The sequence below is a fragment of the Neopelma chrysocephalum genome, unplaced genomic scaffold (assembly GCF_003984885.1).
Source record: "Neopelma chrysocephalum unplaced genomic scaffold, ASM398488v2 Primary Assembly neopelma1_23, whole genome shotgun sequence".
NCBI lineage: Eukaryota > Metazoa > Chordata > Aves > Passeriformes > Pipridae > Neopelma > Neopelma chrysocephalum.
Window position 1 is genome coordinate 1,798,294 of NW_020897691.1, and position 24,662 is coordinate 1,822,955.

Consider the following 24,662-nt stretch of genomic DNA (forward strand, 5'->3'; position numbering starts at 1 on the left):
GTCCAGTTCCTTGCTATCTTTGGCAGGTCCAGTTCCTTGCTATCTTTGGCAGGTGAATGCTGTTGTTCTCACACTTGTGTTCAGACATGTTGCAGGAAAGAGCAGACTACTGATATGACAGAAGATGTGAAAACCTGCCTTTTAGAGCCTCATTGGTTCTGATAAGCAGATATAAACTCTGTATTAGTCTGGTGCATAAGTATTACCTTCTTTAGTCTTTAAATAGGTATAAAAATGAAGTACTAGTTCAAAGCTATGACATGTTGTTATGTGGTCAGTTTTTCAGAAGATGCCGCATTGCAATTTCATGGTTTCTGTTTCAAGGAGAAAAGGACATTTTTGTACTATAATGGAGGAAGAATAAATTTCTGATTAAATGTAGCGTGTCGCAGAAATACCTATTTTTTTGTGAAGAAACTGAAAGCTTTAAGGGCCATTGAGGCAGTTTAACAACTTTTTGAACCATGGGAGTGCAGTAAGCTGGAGACCTTTTTCTTGCTCTGCTTTGGGTATCTGCTTTTCAATTCTGCTTGGATATCACAGGTTTTGATGCAACCTTAATTGACATAGACTATCCTTTTTCTTAATAAAAACAGTTAGGGTCCTTCTCAGATTAAACTTCAGTCTGAATAGTACTGTACTGCATACCCATTGTGCAGCTTTTGCTCCTTTTCTCACTCTCTGTAGTGCATAACAGCACTAAAAATCCCCATGCTTTGTTTTAGTAAGTGCAGCGTTTTGGTGGATTTGTTTTGATGTAGATATTATTTAAGCTACATGAGTCAGGTGAAAGAGACACATTTTGCTTCCGGTACTTTTGATAGTCCATACTGCAGAAGTTTCTTTCCCAGTCTTCCATAAGCTCTGAACAAATCTTTCTGTCATGCAACAGAACTTCTGGGCTTGCACATCGGTACAGTAAAGCTAGTAGGTGCTCTGGGCATAGGCTTCTTAGCATCTGTAGCAGGCTTTAAATATGTAAAAGAGAGAGTGCAATGCTCTGTTTGCTGTTTTCAGTGAGTATGGGAAGGAAAAAAAAGGAATGTTACAGCATAAGAGACATATGTTAGGCATCAATATGGTGCTCAGATGTGGAATGGTCTTGCCTGAAGACACTCTAGGATCTCTTTCAACTGGAGATTTTTAGGGACAGGTCAAACAAATATCTGTTAGAACTAATATTTGTACAAATTAACCATATGTATGGATAGACGGGTTGCATAAGTTTTATAGATCTCTCAGAACCCTGTATTCCATAATTAGGTGTTGAGGACTGCAAGTTTGAACACTGAGGAGTTTAGGCATTTACTGAAGGAAACAGGATAGGTCTGATAAGCTAAGATCCCAGTTGCCAAGGGGATATGCAACAACATAGCATCAAGCAAACACTCTGCCCAAGCGCACAGACGCAGGAGTCTGAAGAGCAATCTAGCAGATTCCTTCTAGTCTGTCAATGGTGTGAGCTCTTTTATTTTGCATTCTTTCACGAAACCTGGTACTACTTGCACATACACATACACACAGGCATCCATAGATGGTATAAGGGAACAATTATATAGTCTGTTATAATCTGTTTTAATTAGAGAAAGCTTATTTTAAAATTGCCAGCACTGTGGCAAAGTGCATGAAAATAAAGATTTATTACCATTGTCAAAAGAGAGGCTCAGAACACTTGTTTGGTGCAAGTAGCTATTTTTTATTCTTTCTTTTCTAATAAAAATTTCAATTTTAATCTAAGCCATTTCCAAATATTAATTTCTCATGTAGTACATAGATTTAAAAGCAATAAAAAACCCACCACTCAGCAGGAGTAATTTCAAGATGAACTATAAAACTCTTCAAAATCCTCCTTACTATGTGTATACATTTTTTTAAGTGGTCTTTACCTGACCCTTCAGACCTGTGGCTGAAAATGTAGAGTTAGGAGAATCACAAACTTCAAATTTTTACTTTATTCAATATTTTATGCTATCCTTAGTTCAAAGAAAAACTACTGTTGTCACAGGGTTTTTTCCTATGTGGATTTAAAAGGTTCCCTATGTTATTTGTAACCATACTATTAAGCTGGTACTTAAGAAAAAGTGAAATAATTAATTCAATATAGTTTTCAAAGACAAATGCATAATATAAAGGATCTGTGAAAATAAGAGCAGTAAAATAGGTTTATGTGGTTCTGTCTTTAGTGCCGGTAGAATAGCAGTGGTCTTACTAGTGGTACTAACTTTTTGCTGTTTCCAGTGAGCAGCAATCAGTCAAACTGCAGAGCTTGACAAGCTGTATACATACAGAACTGAAAGAACAGGGAATTAAACTTTATACAATATTCAACTACAACAAGAAGACAGAAGTCTAGAAACCTTGAATTTGTTCCTCAAAATTATGTCAAATGGGAACTAATGCTAGATTAGGAAGATCCATTCAGAATTTGACCTCCCTTTTCCATATTCCTTTAATGTGACCATCTAGAAATTGTTACCATAAAATTTTCTGGTATTGAACTTGAGGAATCTGTTGCAGCTATGTGTCCCTGTCTGTGTCCCCCACCTTCCTGTATTACCGTATAATTTTTGGCACACTGTAGATATTTATATGGATTTTCGGCTTCAGGCAGATGAAAAGGTTTCTAGAGCTGTTTTATGACTTACGACAGGTATCATAGAGGTACTGTGGCCACCTGGTAGTGAAGCATGTCTTACTGTCTCCATGTGTGCTGGCCCGGCCCTCAAGGCTAACGTGGTCTCTTCTGATCCAGTGGCCCTGCCAATCTCTGTAGTTGTTCTGCTGTTTGCATGGCGACACAATAAGAAGATGGGAGTTATTCCCTGGAACAATGGCATGAAGTCATTCATACTGTGTGGTAGCTGGGATGCTTGTGCTATGAATTCACCCAAAGTATGGACTCGGAACCAGTCTCATTGAGTAGAATGGCTGCAGTTATCCTTGTTTGGGAAGAAGAAGAACCTTATTGTTGCAAGCCATACTGGGTCACATCCCCTGCTCTTAGGGGCTAGAGAATGAGCCCAAACTCTGTTTGGCTTGCTGGCTAGGGGAGTAGCTTTTGCTGCCATGGTGATATGCTCAGTGCATGGAGGAAGATGCATCAAAGAGTTTCTGCGAATGCACTTGCAGGACTGTAGAAAACTGCATGAGGCAATGGTCGTTTTAACAGGAGTGTGAAACATCCTGATGAAGAAATGGCATAAAGCAGCGTCCCAGATCTGAATACCTCTTTTTCTTTGGCACTTGTTAGTTTTTTTTGCCAGTAATATGAGGCAATGAGACAATGTTTAACATTTTTCTCTTAAGTTCTGTTTTGTGTCTGACTGCAGCCTTAGTTCTGGACACCCAGATGCAGTCATTTCGAATTATTTTCATATATTGCCATGATTCTACCTATCAGCAGAAAAAAAAGTTCCAAATTTTATATATTTCAGAAGTAAATATGTTTGTGGTTGAAGAACATTTTCTTATGCTGCGTTCTTGTAAGATTTTAGTTAATATATTAGAAACACAGATTTAAACATGTATTTGAAATGTATAAAAGTGTCTAATTTGTATTGTATTTAAAATATGCATATAACTTATACAGCACATTTGGTGTTACTGTTAAAGAAAAGGATACATTTGTCACTAAATTTCAGACAATTTTTTTCTCAGTTTGTCTGAAGAAGTTGTTTGCTGTATTTTAGATTTTCACAGACTGAAATAAAATGTTTGTATCTGATTTGTTCTAAAATGCATAAGCATGTTCTTCTGGAATCTGCACTAGTTGGAAAGTTTTGGAAGCCTATATGTGGGAAACTGTTCTTTTCCTCTGGAACTTATTATCTCTTAAACAAAATGTCGGGAACAATGGAAATAATATGAAGTTCATTATCAGCTGCAAGCATAACATTGCTTCCTTTCCCATACACTTTTCCTGCTTTCTCATGGATTTTCTCACTTTCCAATTCCTTTATGAAGCTTTTTTCTTTATGTGACATTTTAATTACAGGACAATAATAAAAATTAAGAAAATAACTATGGCAACAGGAGTTAGACATATTTTTATAAATGTGTGTGGTTTTGTGCAAATTTACTTCAGTAGAAAAATGTACAATATACTTTTTTGAACATTTGATTTCAAAATACAACATACTTTGTTTTTGCAACTATGTAAATTGCATGTCAGAAGACTGTCTTTAGAGGGTTCACATTTATCTACAGCTCTGCCAGGTGTCCCTGATTTATTACTGCAAGATTTTGAAAGGTAGTGCTATGCTGTTTTAATATTTAGTCTGAGATGTGGAGGGCATTACCTATCATACTGAGCAACAGGCTCACATTGTTTCCTTGAATCCCATCTATCATCTGTGAATTTGTTTTCCTTATATTATTAATACTGTGGGGCAAGGACTTGTCAAAGTGTCTGTGACAATCATAGGGACAATGTCAGTTACTTTTTGTAGCAATAAGGAAAAAAAGACTTTGCTCTTCAGTTGTCTTGCAATGTCATGTTTTATTTCAGCCAAACATAATGAAACTTCTGAGTGCTATCCCAAGTGTGTGCTGTACCTGTGAGATGCAATCAGAAAATACGTAGTTAATGTAGGAGTCATTATTTTAATGCATAATACCTTCCTTGTGGTACAAACAGAAAGCAGTTTAAGTTATGAATATTATTTGTGACATGAATTATTTAACAGTGTCTGAGGGATTTAAAATACATCTCAAGGTGATACTTGAAGGACAATTTTGAGAGTGTTTTCATCCTGAGGTGTGTTTTTCATGTTGACAGCTATGGCAGTAAAATCTTCAAAGAATTCTACATCTTATGTAAAACTTTTAGAGTCTCAAGTCATGGAGTCGAGTGTGCACATGCCATTAAAACTTCTTTTAATCTTAATCTCTTTCAGTCCCAGCAAAGATGCATTGTGATCTTTGCACTGGTATGCTGCTTTGCAATTCTGGTTGCACTGATATTTTCGGCAGTGGATATTATGGGAGAAGATGAGGATGGACTCTCAGAAAAGAACTGTCAAAATAACTGTCGGTAAGAGGTAACAAACAAAACTTCTCTTTTGGGGTGGGCAAGAATATATGTGTATTGTATAAGGGCATGAAGTAATTACAATAGTTCTGTAGTGTAATTGGGAAGAGTAGGTAACAGAGGAAGAAATGGTTTCTCATTTTGAATTTCTGGTTTTGGAGGTTAGTTTGAGGAAAAAAACCCCACACTTTTTGAAGTTATTTTTGGTGGTATGTTTTGAGCAAGACCCTTGTGTTGGGTCAATTATTTTGTAAGCCTGGGTCAAACCCATTAAGTTTGAGTACTGAGGTGACTCACGTAGTTCCCAATTCTTTAATATCTTTTCATCAAGAGCATTTCTTTCTTTCTCCATAAAGGTCACTGATCACTTTTGACCTAAAACTGCTGTCCCATTTATGTAGGGGAAGCTTTTCCATGTTCCTGTTTGTTGCACTCTCCTAATAGACATACTGGCTTGCCTACAAACTGTGAAAAACATTGGTGATATGATCAGAAAGGCTGGAGTGCTGACAGTGTTGGATTAAGATTTGCCTCAGAAATCTGCCATGGTTCTGTCTTTTAACTTTAATTTTTAGTAGGAGCTTAGGGTTTTTTTGCCTTTTATTTCCAGACTGTAAATCTCATTTTGCTGCTCTTCCCTGTCAGCTTCCTCCATGAATCTGTTCATTAGTGATGACTGGTGCTTTTCCTAGATGATATTGTCCAAAGTCCTCTTCTGTCCACCAAAAAGCTGATTTACCAATCATTTGTAGGTTTATTCCCAGTTGTATTCTGTTTGGGTTTTTTTCAAGACTTTAGCTTTTATATAAAGTACCCTCTCTGATCCACTTTGTGGAAAAACAGTAATTGTTAAATAACTTCTCAGAAATCCATTCTACTCTGATCAGGGAATTGCTGGAGTGGGAAGGGGGCCTCTGGGCATCCTGCAGTCTGTGAGCCAACAGAGTTGGCTACACCGAGTTCCTCAGGAATGTGCACAGTCAGGCTTTGTGTAGCTCAAGGGATGGACTCCACAGCCTTTCTGGGCAACCTGTTCCACTGTTTGTGCAGAATTACTCAGCTACCACTGGTTGGGTATACAGCAAGTAAAAGATAATTGAGATATGTGTTTTAGAATAATTTAACAAAAGAGTAATGTTTCTTTGAACCTTTGATCCTTATTTCTGCTATTCTTTGTTGATTTTGTGTGAAAACTCTTTCAGGACAGTGCCTTTCTATGCTGCATCTGTCACACTGCAGACAACACTAATTCAGAACCCAGAAAATTTGATTATGTTTTTGCAATTATAATACGTTTTTACAGTATTTTTTACATACTGCTTAAGAAAAACAAAAGAATCTTTAAATCTGTAGCTCTATTCAAACAGGATATACTTGCAGCATCAGGTAACTTTGTCCTGAAACTAACCATCCTTCTGGCACTTTTTTCCAGGGTTGTTTTTAGGTTTGATTTTATTCACTTCCTTGTATGCCTAGAGGTCTAGGCAGCCTTCTAATATCTTGTCTGAATCTTCTAGTGTTCAGCCAGCTTCCCTTTCCCCATCAAGGTCTTAGGTGGTCTCCACTCTGCCTTCCAAAATTTTTAAATTCATGTGTCACCTCTACACCCACAATCTCCATGTGTGAATCTTTGACAGAACTAGGTCTGATGAGGGGAAAGTCTTTCTGCTCATTGACTTCAGTGTACTACACACGACTTCAGCACACACAGAAAATGCTGCATGTTTTCCTCTTAGTTGTATCAGTTAATGGCTCCCATTTTTTTTCTTGCCAGCTGCATAGGCCTAGCCAAGGAAGGACTTCACCTTCTTCACTTTGTATTCTTCAAAGGGAAAAAAATTCAGAGTAGCAGTGATGTACAGTGCTATGGAAAACCATGATATTATTTTTTTCCATGTGTGAGATTAACTGGTTTTGTCTATTTGTAGGGGTTATAGCAAAATGCCTTTCCAAAGTATATTTGCCTTTGCTCAGTTTTTTTATCGGTTCATGTGTGTCCTTTCCCAGACTGTGTTAGAGAAGCCTGGGACTGAATTCAGCATATTCAGACTTTAAACATAAGAGTCAATTAAACTGCTCTGCATTTACAGGGATAAAAGTGATCTCAGACCCCCAGCTCTATTTTAAGGTGCCTTTCACAGAGTGTTTCAAGTGTATGATCTAGCTATTAATGCCTGAACCAGAAGGCATATAAGTGCTGTGTGTATAAACTGCCTAAACCATTTCTAATAACAGTATCCAAGTGCTGGCAGCTGCTACCTGCTAACATTAAATCCTTCTCTACATGATGAAACTAGAGTCCTTTATGTGTTAAATACATTGCAGACTTAAGTGAAGTGCTGCAAATCAGTTGCTACCAATGGCATATATTTAGTACTTGGGGGTAAGCACTTTTAATAAGTAAGACAAGAGTTATTGAATTCTTATATTTCTGCTGTGTGAGTATTTTCACTGAAATTCAGCAAGAGGTGCTTACATTTGCAGGATGTGCTGAGACAGAATGGTAATAGATGGTCCTCTTTTTTTTTGTTGTCATTGATGAAATGTTTGTCAAATACAAGTTTACATATATGATCCTAGAATTCTTTTTTGGTTTTAAATTACTAAATTTGTAAAGAAGATTGATAGGAAATGATGCTGTGGATTTGAGAAGAACTTCGCTGATAGGTTGTGAAAGATTTTTGTCTTCAGAAAATTTTATTTGGTCTTTTTATTTTAAAGGAAAATACACCTGAAATAGTTCTTTGGCTAGAAATTTTCGGACTTTGTGTTAAAAAATAGTGAGAATTTTTAAGAGAGAGAAAGAAGAAATAAGAGGAAAACATTTTTAGAGTCTAGAGCTTTTTATAGCCTGAGGGAGGAATCATTGAGGTATGTTATATGTGTCATTTTTCAGTAAAGCTTACATCTTTTTGTTGTTATTGTGATTGTATTGTTCATGAATACTAATACGGCCTTTCTGATCCACTTGTTGTAATTCAGTGTGATGTTCCTTCTCTGTAAAACATTCCATAAACTCTTATTACAAGAGGAATGCTTACTGCACATGTTCCCCAAATGACCTTACTCTTTATTGACGCAATTATTTCTATTGCAGTCTTTGTAACAAAGACAAGTCAGGGAGTGGAAAAGCAGGCTTTTTTGCATGTCTTCTCTGATTGCTGAAGGGATTGATGCTACTCATCTAAAAGGGTGCTTAAAAAACAGCACTTTTTTAAGAAATGGAAATGTGTTTGAAAGTAAAATTATGGATTGTGATTTGTAGTCTTTGGGCTATTTGATGAAAAACTCAGTCTGTGATTGAGAATTGAAAAGCATCTTTCCGTAGAGGTCATTTGTGACTCCCACAATGTGGAGCCAGATTGTTGGAGGCTGCTAACTGTTTCCCATTTTGTTTGTTACACAGGGAGAGGAACTTGATATTCAATACTATTGAATCAAATATACAACAGAAGCTTGAATATTTGAGATGTAACTAAGAAATTATTGAAATCAGTTTTTTTATCTTTTGACATGTAGATACAGAAACTTTTTTTTTTTAGCCTGCTTTACATGTTGTAATCTGAAAATACAAATAGGTAAATTAAAAGCATTTACAACTCTTTCCTAATAACGGAGTGCTAATAGTAGAGCAAATAAATATAATTATCAGATTACCAAGCACCACTCTAAAAATTACTGTGTCTTCTACTGAGACATACAGTGCAATTCAAATAAAGAGACAGGGGAAGGTATGTAAAATTTATCAGGCAGACAAATTCAGATTCTCATTTCAGTTATGAAGCTTGAACTCTACTGTCTGAAAATTGCACTGGTTTAGATGAAATAAGGCTGTTTGTACTTATTTACACTGTCCCATATAACTTTCATGCTGTGAATTATATGTGGAGAGGTTGGCTGACTGAAATTAGACTTTTTATTTTATTTTTTTACGATAGGATCACGTCTGCTAAGAGGCAGCTTTTCACTTCAGAGAGTGCTGTAAACTCTTGGCTTTGTTCCACAAAATTTTATTTCAGAATGCTGGACTTAAAACATTATTTTTGACCCATCCTATTAAAAGGGATGTCAACTGATTGACATTTAAGAAATAAAAAAAGTAGGAATGACTGAGGAAAGTTGAGGCTTTGCAGTTTGTGTTTAATATGTGATGGAAGTAATTCTCTTAAGACATCCACATTAATGTTGTTAGGCAGCCCTAATGGATGAGACTTGTTAAGAGGATATGCTTAGCAGTCTGGGAATTTTGCCTGTCTTGCTATGGGTCCATTAGACACTGAATCTATAAAATTAGATTATTGTAATTTGAAAATAGTACATTTTAATGGCTGATCTATTGTGAATAAATCTTGGCTAGCCTCTGGCTTAACATCAGTCAAGACTTACTTGGCTTTGTTGGAATTGACCAGTAAACTCTAGAAATGGCAATTTGGGAAACAGAAGAAATTACAACTATTAAGAGAGAGTCTCTGTTTTTCCAAACTCTTTGAACCGAGGTCATTTTGATTTATTAGCAGTAATTTGAGCTCTTCAAGGCTCAGCTTGAGCCGCTTCTGGTTGTTGCTGCTGATAGTCATGCTAGGGTTCCTATAATGCTTGCACATGCCCTTAATTATCCTTGTCTCACTAGCTTTTCCAATATCCATTGAAGCAGTTGTAGCAGCTGGCATAGCTCCTGTCTCTGGCTGTGGGTTTGGCCCTGTCTCTTGAGAGGGACCACAGAACAAGGTGGAAAAGAAAGCAGTGGTAGCTATCTTATGTAGTTCCCAAGCTTAATGTGTACTGAAACTGTTGTTTTAGTATAATTTTTTTTTCAATTTGCCTTTCTCTGATGATAATTGGAAGGATTTTTCTTGTTTTCTCTGTGTGTGTGTTTTCAAGGAAGATTCTGTCTTGCATTTTGTTCCAGTGACAATATTTTGATCATTTCTCTTCTCAGGGTAATATATAACAAAGGCACTTGTTCTTTTGTGTTTGGATTTGTGTTGGAGGAATTTGCTGTTCTGTAGGACAGGAGAGGCAAAGCCTATTGAGTTCATTTTGTGATTGTAGGGAGGCTTTGACCAATTCTGCACTATAACAAGTAGGTGATGATGCTTGAGCAGTGTTTGTTTCCTTTAGATATTGTTTGGATTGTTTTGGATAAGGATTTTTATCCTCTATAATTTAGGTATCCTGGAGAGAAGCTGAATCTTCCTGTTGAAATGCTAAGCTTTAGAATAAAACAATACTCTGCAATGTCAACTTCCAGAGATTAAATCTAGTTGTATACAATAACTGTTTATATTTAACAATTACTATGTGTTGCATACATTGCTTTCAGTTTCATTAGATGGTTATTCGTCAGTTGTGAAAGAGGCCCCACAATTGGAGCCCATAATTGATTTTTTTATGTTACTTTATAAATCATTCTTTCAACTACTTTCTGCTATTTCCCCAAGTAGGGTTTTGCAGCGCTATTAAATAAGCACACTGCAGCACATGCTTACATTCATTTACCTTGGAAGTGTTTTGCCCCAGGCTTATTGTGGGGGAGATTTTCTCTGCGCTGCGTGGGTTCTGAACATAGCAAGGTTTATATTGACTGATTTCTATTTAATAAACAAACTATGACAGGCATAATAGTTAAATGTCTAAACAGAACAAGATGCTCAGATTTTGAAAACAAACCTGTTAAAGAGCAACTGAAGATTTCTATTTACAAAACAACTATTCCACTTGGCATCAAAGTGCCTTCTGTCAACATGATGGACAAGGGGATTGAGTGTACCTTCAGTCAACTTGCAGACAACACCAATTTGGGTGGGAGTGTTGATCTGCTGGAGGGTAGGAAGACTCTGCAGAGGGAACTGGATAGGCTGGATTGATGGGCCGAGGCCAATGGTATGAGGTTCAACAAGACTGAGTGGGGTCACAACAACCCAATGCAGTGCACTACAGGCTTGCGGAAAAGTGGCTGGAAAGCCACCTGTTGGAAAGAACCTGTGAGTGCTGGTCAACAGAAGCTGAACATGAGCCAGCAGTGTGCCCATTGGCCAAGAAGGCCAATGTCATCCTGGTTTGTACCAGCAATAGTGTGGCCAACAGGACCAGGGCAGATCAGGGTGTCTCTCTCTACTCAGCACTGGTGAGGCCACACCTCACTACAAGAAGGACATTGATGTGCTGGAGCATGTCCAGAGAAGGGCACAGGAGCTGGTGAAGGGTCTGGAGCCCAAGTCTTATGATGAGCAGCTGAGGGAACTGGAGTTGTTTAGCCTGGAGAAAAGGAGGCTCAGGGGAAACCTCATCACTGTCTACAAGCACCTGAAAAAGGTTGTAGCCAGGTGGGGGTCAGTCTCTTCTCCCAGGTAACAATGGACAGAATTAGAGGAAATGGCCTTGAGTTGTACCAGGGGAGGTTCAGGTGGGATATAAGGAAAAATTTCTTCACTGGAAGGGTTATCAAGCATTGAAACAAGGTACCCAGGAGAATGGTAGAATCACCATCCCTGGAGGCACTCAGAGAGATGGTTTAGTGATGAACACAGTGGTGCTGGGTTAATAGTGGGACTTGCTGATCTTAAGGTCTTTTCCAACCTTAACAATTCTGTGGTGACTGTTTTCCCCTTGGTTTGGGGTGACATAGAGAATGAACTATAAAACCACATAGTTTTTTTAGATGATTCCTATTTGCAGTCATTTTTATTTTTGCATCAAAAGAAGGAATACAGTTTCAATTGAAGTTTCTAGGCTGGACACTGCAAAGACCTGGTGTACCTCCTGCAAAGTCATTCAACATCCCAAACTCTGGAGGGAAATCACTAATTCAACAAACTTGCACAAGAGGAAATTCTACCTATCCTACCTTTAATTTTTCATTTTTTAAAAATTCATTTCAGTGGAAAATGTATGTATTAAGAGTCCCTCAGTACCTATACAGAGTACAGTTTTTTTCCTCTGTTTCTACCCTGATACAAAGAAAGGATATTTTTTTTTGTTTTGCTTTTAATTTCAGCTATAAAGAATATCTTCAAAAGTTAAAAAATGTTTAGATATTGTTCTGTCTGCATTACTCCCAGTAGATAGTTCATTATTAATTACATTGTATTAGATAGGTCTGGGCTTCTACTTATTTTGTTCAAATGCACAAATGGTTCTTTTTCTCCTGTTCTTTGTTCAGTTAATTATTTTCTCTGGCATTTAGGACAGAGGGCTTTAGAGTCTCCTTAAGGCAGCTTTTCCTGTTATGCTAAGTATTGTTTAGGATGTAATACAGAGATTAACATATTTCATGTTCTTGAAAGTTATCTTTTTAGGTATGTGTTTGTTTCTCCTTTTATGACTTAGAATTTATGAACTCACATCAGAGAAAATGTTCCAAGCTAACAGTCAAATTCCAATTACTTTAAGGTTCCTAAGAAGTGCAGGTGGGACAAAGGAGCAATTCACGTGTTAGAGTATCTTTTCTCCTGTGAAGTTTGCTGGAGCTTCTCTATGATTAAATCTTTTTCTTTTCTCTTTTTTTTTTTTTAATGTCTTCTCTCCCTTCTCCTGTTTCGACTTTATGTGTTCTTTTCTCTTTTCAACTTAACATATTCAAAAAACTGAAATGACTTCATCCAAGCAGGACTCATAAGATTTCTGAGGTAATTTTCTATACTGGATTGTAAGCCTATGCTAGAAAGGGTTATTAAATCTAAAATTGCTGGTCATTCTCAAGATCTTGAAGACGGATTTGTGACATTTCGGGGAGGTTTTTATTCTGCCTGGTGAGAACAGCAATCCAACTTAATAAAGCTCCCTGATAAATCATTCTTCCTTTCCTCTGTCGAGAAGCCATTTAAAATAGCTAAAAATTTTAGTAGAATCTATCTGATTAGTAGAATCTATGCTCCATTTCAGGGTGACTTGTTCCTTCAGCCAGGGCTGACTTTGCATCAGATCCTACCAAGCACCTGTTCCAGTGACACAATTTATTTTTAGTTGCTTCTCCCCCCTCAGAGTAGTATGTGAAAATGATACTCATTATCCTGTCAGATTACATTAGATATATTGAGTTCTGTGTCTAATCCTACTATGGTACTGTGAGTGTCCTCTCTGGTGGCATGATTTGATACTCCTCAAGAGTGCAAGTGCAAATGTGCTTGATGCTACCTTTGGTGACCTGCTGAGTATGTGGCTGAGTTTGCCTTTGCAAGCACCAGGGCGGTGCCACAGTTAAGAGAAAGCAGTTGCGGTACTTGCTGAAGCCTAACGCGTCATGCAGAGCTGTTGGTCCTGTTTGCCAGGTGAGTTTGAGCTGACTACCTACTTCAGCCACATGCAGCTCACTTTGCTATTGTAGCACTGAGGTTGCAGTCAGGCAGCAGGGGTTCTCGGTGTTAATGCCCTGCTGGGAGGCATGAGGGAAAACTGATGGTCGAGATGTGTTAGAGCTGTTTTTTCCAAATACTCTGTACATGTACAGTGAAATGTTTGGGTTTTTCTTTGTCATTCTGAAGATTTTCTTCCTAGTTTATTTTCCTCTTATTAATACATGAGTGAAATTTAGGTGAAGCCAGAGGCACCTCTCTGTGGTCTCTCATATGGTCTCCATATGTCCAAGTCTCTAGTTAGTCAGAGTATCACTGTCTACAAGTACTTTTGTGTGTTGGGCAGCTGAATGTCAATAACCTTTGTTAATCAGGAAAGTATCAGTTTGTTTCCTTATTCAAATTACATCCAATTGTCTTCACCAAGAGGAAATAATGCACTAGAGAACCATTTCATTACTGTTATTATTTTTTTCATGTTTTGTTTTAGGCTTTTTTTCCATAATCAGTTGACTTCTTGACAACCTGACTGGAAAACAGAAAAATAACGAGCAAATACCAGACTTGGCACATGCCAGATGCTGTCTTATCTGTCATATATCCTCTATTTAATGACCAGTCCTTTCCAAATAAGGTTATTGCAAAATTATTATACAGCTCAAAGGGACTTTTCATGACTGACAGCATCATAATTTGGTAGGTTTAAATTGATTTCTTCCCAAGTGTTGAAATAACTCTTCTAAGAGCCATCAGTGATTTGCATGCCTTCTCATATGAGGGGGAGGATTCATCTTGCCTCAGACTAAACTTTTGATGGATATTTAATGGCACATTAGAAGTGTTGGCTTTGACTCTTTACTGTTTTTCTAGATCTGCTTGGAACAAATATGTTACACTCATATGTATGACCACAGATGATATTTGATATCTTTTGTCAATTTGGCAGATACATAGTTATTTGATCTTTATTAGTCTGTCAAAATATTTCTTTAAAAGGGTTTTTCGTTGTTGTTGTTTGTGAAATAGTTCCTGAAGTCAGCTAGACTTGAATAATAAAAATTTTTAGAACTCTGCTTCTACTGACTGAGTATTGGAAAAAAAATGCAGTTTTACCAGTAGTTTAGCAAAATATGAATACATGTAAGCTTCATAACTAATCACAAAACTTTAAAGAAAGAATGAATGTGTCACCAGCATGAGGAGGGCAGCTGCCATTTGTTTTTTGTTCAAATGCTGTCAAAAATACTAGTCCTTTTTTTTCACTCAGTTTTGGGTCACTTAAATCAGTTTGGCAGTCCTTTTTTTTGCAGTTCATTGGGGTTGATGGTGGAGAGTAGACAGACTTAGGATTCAGTAAAGGCACTGGAGGACACAAGGGGTGATATTTTTTGGGCAATGGAGGCTGAAGTTCTGGACTAGTAAAAGTGTCTTGTCAAGCATGCAACCAGTCCCATTGGGATGGTGACAGTCTCCCAAGAGCTGACCCATCTAGTGTGTTTTACAGATGAATGTGAGACACATCAAAGATATCCTAAACACATTTGGCTTTGGCCAAAGACAGGCTGCCACAACCTGAAGCCAGTCCATCACTCCACCAGCTTTGGGAAATGATATGGGGAAGCAGTAGGGATGTAACCTCTGCATGACATCAGACAGACTATTCTTTTTCCTAGTGACACATTCGTTTGCATGTGAAAAGAGTTATTCAGGATTGACTAGAGAGGAGAAAACAGTGAGGTGCTCTAAGTTGTTCTTCCGAAGAGTCACACAAGTACCTAGGGTAAGCAGCCAAGTGATTCTGTGTCAAAGGTACTGCTCTGGCCACATGCACATGGTAGAATTGCTAGATAGAAATGTACTTCTAATATTTTAGGATTTTTGATGTTTTCAGGGATTTTTTTGAGAGGCAGGATTTTGCTATTAAAATATATTCCACAGGGTAATTACCAATAACTCAGTTAATGCTTTTGGCTAAGGCCTGAAAACATGGGTTTTTTTTATTCTGCTCAAAATTGGTGTGAGGTTTTTATGGAGGTGGGTTTGGCTTTTTTGTTTGGTTTTTTTTTGTTTGGTTTTTTTTTGGAGGGGGTGGTTTTTTTTACTCTAATTGCATCAGACTAAATCATTCTTTTAGTACAAATATAAATACTGCTTTATCAAGCTGCATAACATGCCTGTTAGGGAAAGAGGTCCCATCACTTTCTTTATCTTGGCCAGAATTTACCGATCAGCTTTTCTTCCCCCTCCTGCCTTCCCGGGTTTTAACTTGAATGCAACAAGTTTTAACAGATGCAATTTTAATCAGATAAAATTCTGTATAGACCTAACTTGATTACCGTTCAAAAAAACCCCAAACCCACACACCCCATAAACCAAAACCAAAATTAAACAAACAACAACAAAACAGAAATACAAATAGATACCTAAACCGAACATAAAATAGTTAAACCTATCTTAGTGCTCCTAAGGTATCCTGGAACATTTCCAAAGAATTTTGCCTCTGTATTTGAGTGCTGGCAATGGCCTTTGGGAATAGATACTTTAAGTACTTTACTCTTTTCATCTGTAGGTTTTTATTACCATTCCTACCTTGACTATATCTGCTGAATTTGCAGTGGTGATTTCAAATAGTTGCTGACTAAAGTTTTTACCTTGAATTTCCCCTCATTGTTTTGCAAAGACATTTTTTTAGTTCTCGCTGGGCAGGAAGGAGAAAAAGAAATGAAAGGAAATGAAACAAAATCAAATTTCTTGTATTGATATGAAATTTTCAAAATGAAATGAAAAGTTACCATTTAATTTTATTTCATGGGATTGTTGGATTGTGTAAATGTCAACATCATAGAATATAATTTTGTTCCTATTCTGGGTAAGAGAGCTCTTACTTTGAAGATTCTCATTATATTATTGTTAACACCATAAAAGCATGTTTATTTGTAAGGAAAAATGATAGTTTCATTCTTGACTGGTTTCTACAACCATAAGCTAACACATTTATCCATCCAAAGTCATACCAAGATAATCAGAGCCTTTTAAAAAGATGCATGGGCCAAGAGAAAAGAGGGTAGCAATCATATTCCCACTTACTGTGTATTGATATATAATTATTCAGACCCAATTAATGTTACTCTTTGCAGTTATAAAGTGTTCGTATAAGAAGATCAGGATTGTGTGGCAGGAAATAAAAAGACAACATATATTTTGTCATTTAAAAAAAAAAAGTCTAATTGTCCCTGTAATAATTTGCCATATCTAAGCCTTAGAAAACGCTTTTGTATGAATTTTCACGTTCACAAGCTGAATGTAGAAATAAAATAAAAACATCTGGCTATCTAATTAATATATATGGCAGCGAGTGGCTATTTATACAGTATTTGTTGCTTTTTTGAGAGGCTCATTAAAGTTGATATGTTAGGGTATTTTAGTGTGTTTTACAGATGGGTGAACAGTGAATGAGTTGCTGCTCAAAAGAGCTGAATAGACATAACAGCTGACACGGGGCTTGTGTGACTGCTACACAGCTTTGTACAGGACTAATTGAATAGCTCAGCTGTTGAATTTTACATAATTTGAAAATCGTGGTAATGGTATTTACTCAAGACTTAAATATGGTACAAACAAAAGAAAGGACTGAGATTCTTTTCAGTGGCCAAACAGGTGAGCACTTACTGTTGTGTTGGGAAGACTCACCTCCTGATTCCTGACCTGATGGATATTCAGGGTGTTCCCTGCAGTATGCATAAGTGGGAAAACTGCAGATTTAAATTTAAAAAGGCAATGTTAACACCAAAAACGCATCTGGATTTCCCTATGCATGACAGGGGCAAAAATGGCTTCACCTAAGCAGGGCAGCATTGTCCGAGCTGTGTGTGCCTTACTGTCCTCATCTCTCAGAAAGGAAACTGCCTGCCACGGCCTGGGGACAGACCTTCTCCAACTGCCATTTAGGTGCATTACTTGGAGTGACTGTCAAGAAACAGGCACTTGATATGAAGCAAACTGTTGTGTATTACTGTATTTGGAAGGCTTTTTCTAACATATATAGATAGTAAATCTTAAAAACATCTGCTCAGAATTAAGAATGTATAAACAAATAAGATGTTAAGAAAACAAACTCAGCAGGATTTTTTTTTGTGTGTGTATAAATTGAGAATATAGTAGAACTGTGGCATCAAACTGTAATGGAGATATTTAGAAGAATAGAAATAAAAACTAGCCCAACCTTTGCATCTTTCCGGTGAGGGGGCAGAAATATAACAGGCAAAAAGCAATTAAATAAAAAACAAAATTTTCTGTGCCTTTCTCAAAACTAAGGAGAAAGTGGGAGGGATGACATAGTACTTTTGGTAAGTAAAATTGGGGTTTAAAAAACTTTCTGTTCTAATGGTGTCCTTGTCCTTTCATGTCTAGAGGTTAAGCATAAGCTTCTGAAAGATGTAGAAAACACAGTTGTGTGGTTTTTTGATAAGCATATCCTGGAGATCTTCAATTACAGTATAGTAGTGAACAGAGAAAACTAAATGATGTAGTGCCTCTTGGTTAATAGTATATGTGGCATTCTAGATAATAAATAGCAATGGCAGATAAATTTCTTATTCTAAAGTCAACAGAATTGGGTCACACTTTTGGTTGTTTTTTTTTTCTAGTGGAAACTTTGCAATATGTACCTTGTCTTTCTTCATTTTAATTCACCTTGGATCCTCAGGATCCTCATGTTCTTGTATTTTACCCTTCAATGTAGCATCTAGCTGTCTACAAAGTGATAATGTGAGCTACAGATCTACTCTTTACAAGGGTGAGCTTATAATTTTTTCAAGCAGTGAGTGATGTAACACCTTGATGGCAGGAAAATGACAGAGGCACTGTGGCTGTGTCACACAGGCAGGATACTGGCAGGCCCTAATGTGGGGGATACCATTACTCTCAACTTCAAATCTGAGAAGTAAGCTAGATTTCAAGAACTTTCATTGTGAGTGTGGATGTTTTGAATAATGAATGGTGGTGTGTTAAATTGTTAATACGTTATCTGCAAACTCAGACTTGAAGTAGTTCATGTGAACTGCTCGTGTGGATTTAGTTTTCTCTTGGCTTACACACTGATTAAATTTTGTCATGCAATAAAGATGTTTCCTCATTGCTTTCTTATTTTTACAGCTCTTTAAATTTCTTTTCCTTCCCTTTGACAGACATCTATAACTTGTTTTCCTTCTCTCTTTCCTTGCCTGGTCATTTGGGTCTGGCTTGGTGAGATTCTGACAAAAGAATTGCTCTTCCCTTGGGCTTTTCCTAACAGGCCTTTTTGTGGTCTTCCCCTATCCCCCAGTGGTTTAGGAGGTGGCATAAACTCCATTCCTTGGAAAGTTTTCCGATTCCCTCCCACACACATGCATGTTTCCTGCCTAGATGAGCCATCTTGAGTCTATATTTGGAGGCAGTGTCTCGAGGATAAATGAGTTGACCGCAGTGCTGCAAATATCAAACGAATCCGCAGTTTTAAGTATTGGTTAGGACAAGAATTCAGCTAATTAGTTTTGGTGTAAGTACTAGAAGGCTGTGTCATAAGATCGTTAATTTAGTGAATATGCTTATGTGATCCGAGTTTTATTACACTTGAAATCAAAATACATAAGCTGTTCTACTCAAGAGAAGGATTACTTTTTTTTTGAAGACAATTAGTAGGCTTTAATCAGATGTACTGAAACAGCAAGGGAGGCTCTTCCTGGGTTGGCCAAGGGATGTCTTTTGGGGGGAAATATGTTGGGTTAGTGTTTAATCAAGAGACACTGTGGAGAAGGAGTGTTATTCTGCTTTCAGCAGAGGAAAGTGCCCTTAACCCCTTACTTGGACTTGGGTTCCTGAACTTAATTCACCCTTTGAAACTGGGCAACCAAATGCTGAATGACTCACCTGATGAACGACAGCTCCTGGTATTGCAATCCTCTTCTGCCAGACACCTCAGCCTTAAGCTCTATTCTAGAGACACTGCATGCGCTGACTGGTTCTTGATGTTATTGCTACCTCTCACTCTGCCCCTTACTTGTATATTGAGGTAATGTTCTTTGAGGAAGCACCTTTAAGTCAGCCACACTGCTGTCCCTGTCCCCAGGTAGAAACCTGGGAGCTGGTGGTTCTCTAATTTTGCTCTTGCTTGCACTATTTACTGTGATCTGACTTAAAACCCATACACTAGGTACAGCTTATGGGAGTTGAGGTTGCAATCAGCTATACTTTTGCTCTTTAATGGGTTCTTACAAGAAGCTGCTTATTTTGTTAAGATCAAGCAAAAAAATAAGGATTTTAACGTTCCCTGCCTCATAGAGCTCATGGATCAGGAAAGGCCTTTGTTTTGGTACACTCATTGGAAGTGAAAGATGTTGTTTGAATTTTCTGTGGAGTGTGAAGACTGGTCAGGTCAGCTGGTTTCTCCTGCCTCAGCACCCTCAGGCACTTGTCTCCCAGCAGTCTGCCATAGGAATCCGCTGACCATCTCTCAATTCTCCCCACAGCTGCAAAACCCATTAGAATGTTTTAGTGCTGACAGTCAGAAATGCTGTAAAAATGCAAATTTTCTTCTGCTCAAGGGCAAGATGCCAAGAAATGCTTTTCAAAATGTTTCACTGCTGAATAAGGATTTAGGGGAGTTGATATAGCTGGAATGCTGTTTTCAGCAATGGGAGAGAAGCTTATACCACCAGTAAGATCACTAGTATTTTGGTTCTTCAGTCGCCTCAGGACTTTGGTGCAGTGTTTGTTTTCTGTACTTTTTTTTTTTTTTGTAAACAGAATATAATGGGCTAAGAGATGTGTTCTGCTCTGTTGGTGCTCAGAAAAGACAGCTTCATAGGCTCCGAAAGGGCACCATCATCACTGCCTAGATACCATACTTAGAAGCCCTATAGAAAAGTCTGGATTAGAAGGGTCAACTTTCTTTCGGCAGATATTTTAACTACTTGTGCCCATTAATGCTCTGTAGAGCTGTGGCCAAGTGAAATGCAGAAAGTGGTGCCCTCCACTCAGTCAGTAGAGTACTGAGCTGAAGAGATTGTTTTGTTTTTTCTTTCAAAGCAAGAAGATTTAATTAAAATAATGATGTTTTCTCTTGCAAAATAAATAGATGGTAAGTGCTTTGTTCAGACTGTAGAACAGGCTGTGACCTTTAATCAGAAAATTTTAAATTATTTTTCCTTCGTCTCTCACATGGAATAATATAATGGCTGCATAACAATTGATATTCAAGACTTTTGAAGGATGTTATTTTCTTCCCTTAACCAGGGTCTGAAAAAAGGGAGGAGTTGATTATATTGCTGCTTTTTCCCCTTGTAATAATGTACTTTCTATAGAAACAATGCAATAATTTCCTCCTGTGCTTGTCCTCCTTTGCCCTGTATGAGCTGTTCAGGCATAATGTGCATGATACATTCTCTGAAGTGCAGTCACCTGTATTGATGTGCTCTGTTTGTGTTACTGTATTTCGTCTTAGTTTTCTGTTTTACATCAGGTGATGCATAACAAGGACAGGTACAATTTGGAAACGGCCATTTGGCAATTCAACAACTTAGTTTCTCTTAGTCACTACCATCTTGAGAATGTTTTACACAAGTATAAATAATGAGCCAAAATTATGTCTTTTCTGTGTACTTTCTTATAGCACTACTGAAGTGTTTCATGATTAATACTGAGTGTTTCATGAGCATTGCTTGATTCAACCATGTCAAGAAACTGTAATCTCAACAGTACATAGATGTGGAATTAATACATATACTTCAGTACTGTCTAATTTTAGTCTGAGTAGTTGGGAAAGGGTGATACAAATGTATTTGAAGATTCTAACAAGTTACTCTGAGAAAAATCTAGGTCACACGGAACTGTCTGCTGTGTTCAATGCACAGCGTGGAAGTCCCATTAATAGGAGCAAAATAGAAAGTAGACAGAAGAAATTGTACCCTCTCACAGAGAAATTAAACCAAAAAATGTTAAATATGGGACATTTAACACTGTTTGAGAGGCTCAAGGCTCAACAGTGTTGACACAAATGTACCACGAAGGTGTGCACAAATTACAAAAGAATAGGTTAGCTTTTTTTGATCTCAGAAACCACAGATTTGAATTTTCTTTGTAATCCTGTGGTAATCAAAGGCCTATCAGCTGGCTAATCTGTTGCTGTACCAAATTTATTTATCCTTCAACTGTGTCTGAGAAACCATACTGCAAGATATGCAGTGACTCAAGATTAGTTAGTTGTGTTATGGTATTAAAGTTATATGTATTATCTTCACTATTGCCCTGATATATTTGTGGAATATTTGTGTGTTGCAATAAAAAAATCTTTCACTAAGTTTTCCTCTTGCCCTGACTATATTAACCTAGTATGATAACTAACCCACGTTTGGCAATTCTAAGAAAGAAATAGTTGTAGATTCTTTACAGAAAACTTAGGTTTTAGTTGTTTCTATGATATCTTTCATCTGGAAATAAACTGGAGCTGCCATGTCTAGACCTTAACTCACAAATTCTGACTTTTTTGCTTGTAGTTATAACCAAGATGAGTTTATTTGAAAAATCTACTGAAGATGATAAAAGCTTTGAATCAAATTCAAAGATTTATCTGCAAACAATGAATGGTTTGTTTTTAATTTCTTCAGGAGGCATAGAGATGTGGTGTTTAATCAGTAACCAAAATCAAAGAGTAAACATCCATTTCCTAAATGGTACATTTTAAATAGAAGTAAATTATTTCATATTGGAAGTAAATTGTCGTCATAACAATCCTTTTGTTGTTGTTGTTGCATCTTCTCTTTTCCTCTCCTTTGCTCTCTAGATCCAGCAATCCATCATGATGATGGTATGTACCTTTTTTTCCTCTCTTCCAGGTTTCAGGTAATATGAATTCTTTGAACTCATACTGTTGCTAATGATGTGGCAATGAAGAGGGACATTTGTTTGACATATTACTCAAGCTTAATGGACTTCAAATGCGTCTCACCATCTATGCTGATTGGCCTTTTATTAGTAATGTCTGTAATGTGGGACGCTCTTCCTAGACATTAGTGGCAAGTGAGGAGTACAAGATAACTGGAGTTAAAGTGAAAAAACAACTAACCTTTGGTTATTCTTCCTCAGTCCCCAGGAAATATTCTATGTTTGGTTTTTTTCAAGGTCAAAAGTAATGGCAAAGCTTTGAGCTCTCCTATCCGTGTCTAAATATTGTTCTACTGTTCAGTGCCAATGTTTTAGAAAGCAAATGCATGCTGGAAGGTCATCACATTGTATGCACAGTGACCAGCCTTGAAATTGTGCAGAATACCTGATTATATGAGATGTAGCTAAATGAAAATTACCCATCTCTATATCAGAAAGAGGAAAGGATAAAGAAAGGATCTTTGCTTATTTTCTAAGGAACATATTTCTAGCAGGTTTTTTTTATTATTATGATTAGTTAAAAATCCCAAAAGGCTCCTTTCTGTTGGTTAAGCAGCTGCAAGTTAACAGTTCTAAAGGCAAACACTGCTCACCCCACTCTGGCTTGGTGTGATGTTGGACCCATACTGGTATTGGATATAAGTAGAAATGATAGTGATCAACAAGAGCAGAACACAGAGATGGAGTAACTGAATTTTCTGTCGCATTGCTAATGAAACCATCATGGTTGTTTATGTCCATCTTGTGCCTTTTAATTTTACTACCAGGCATTTTGCTTCTTTATAAAACTTGTCATCTCTTTCCTAAAGCACTTCCCCTCTGTAGTGTGCCATGGGCAAGAGGGGAGTGTGGCTGTAGCCTGGCAAATTCTCTGTGATCACTGCTCAGATCAGCAAAGAGTTGGGGCACCACGTCTCCATCTCCACCCTCTGGGTGCTTATTACTTGTCTTTGAGTCTCTCTGTTGGAGTATTACTAACTATCCGAATCTAGAATTAACATGTTTGAATGCAGTAACTACTGAGTTGAAAGTTGAAATTACTGCTGCAAGTTATACTGGAACAAAGAGTTTCTGCTTGGTGTCTCTCATTTGGAGAGAGATTCTACCTCACTACTTCCAGATTAGCCTAGGACACCTACCCCGCCCCATAAGTGTTTTGATTGTTTAAAGAGTTAATCTGTTAAATTTACTTTTTTTCCACCAAATTTACCTAATTTTAAATACTTAGCTGCTGCTTTTTTTTTATAATATGGTAGTGAAAAGAAGATTTTTAGTAACAGCATTTATTTCATCAAGAACAAAATTCAGTGTAATCTAAAATTTATTTTATATGCAAAGCATTTTTAATAAATTCAAGACTACTTGGAAGTGTGTATTTTTGCATGGCACTGAAGGAGTGCAACACAGATTATCCTATTTCATTAGCCATTCAGTGTGTTTTTAAAAAACATGTCCCATTTCTAGTGAAAAAGAACCAATTTGAAACAATAGAAAGCCTTTTCAAGCTGCTGGAACTTTGCATTTGAAGACAACATTGGGAACAGTGGTTTTCATTACAAATGCCATTATTTTGTGTATGCCTACTAATTAGAAGCAAAAAGCTTCTGCTAATGCTTATCAATATCTTGCTGAAAACTTGCCGTAGTTTTCTTGTGTTAATGTGGGGTCATTTATGATTTTGTTGTTTCTTGTAGCACAATGGAAAGCTCAAATTTCAAATAGTAAATAATTCCAACTAGTCAGTTCTTGGGGTTTGTAAAAGAAGGTGCTTTGTTTATGTGGCTTTTGATTTGGGGCCTTCATGGTTTTTGATAGAATAGTTGATATCTTCTACCTACAAAAATCTGTGGGGTTTATCTTTTTTTTTTTTTTTTAGTTATTTTCTTCTGGAATGCTTGGAAAAGAAGGCACTGGAAAACCATAAGTCAGTCAATAAACCCAATGCAGCCCAGTATAGTCTTGATGTCTCACCAACTCAGAATTAAACTATGTGAAAACTGAAAAAAATCTCCATTCCTTGACTTGTACAGAGCCTGTTGTTTTGGAGGATGGGTACATGAGGGAACGTTCAGCATAGATTATTATGTCAGCAAAACTTCTTAGTTTTCTGCTTTGAGGTTTTTTTGTTACAGCAAGCTATTATTGTTCTAATCTTCATTTTAACTGTTTGTGTCTTTTAGTTATTTGACTTATAGTAGAAAGCATGCAATCACAGAAGGTATTTGATTTTCATAAACCATCCCACCCTCAGGGGACAGTCTGTTTATGTGCTGAGGAGAAGACAGCAATGCATTCTTTTGGCTTTCATGTGCTCTGAAGCTGAAGTAATTTCTTTTTCGTGAGGTCATATGTTATGGCTCACTGATGTATTTCATAAATACGCTATAAGTTATGTGGCTCTTGCTTTCTATTTTCAGTAG

At 37.2% G+C, this 24,662-nt stretch overlaps 1 protein-coding gene across 3 annotated transcripts in view; it reads left to right on the forward strand.

Annotated features, from left to right (window-relative positions):
• Positions 1–24,662, forward strand: part of PLD5 (phospholipase D family member 5) — a 177,040-nt gene that overhangs the window by 65,246 nt on the left and 87,132 nt on the right. For 2 of the 3 annotated variants that reach the window (XM_027684113.1, XM_027684122.1), the window contains exon 2: positions 4,896–5,032. In XM_027684113.1, coding sequence (XP_027539914.1) covers positions 4,896–5,032 — 137 coding nt within the window. Of the gene's footprint in view, positions 1–4,895; positions 5,040–24,662 lie in introns of those variants that run through there. The other variant, XM_027684128.1, reaches the window with a different exon arrangement.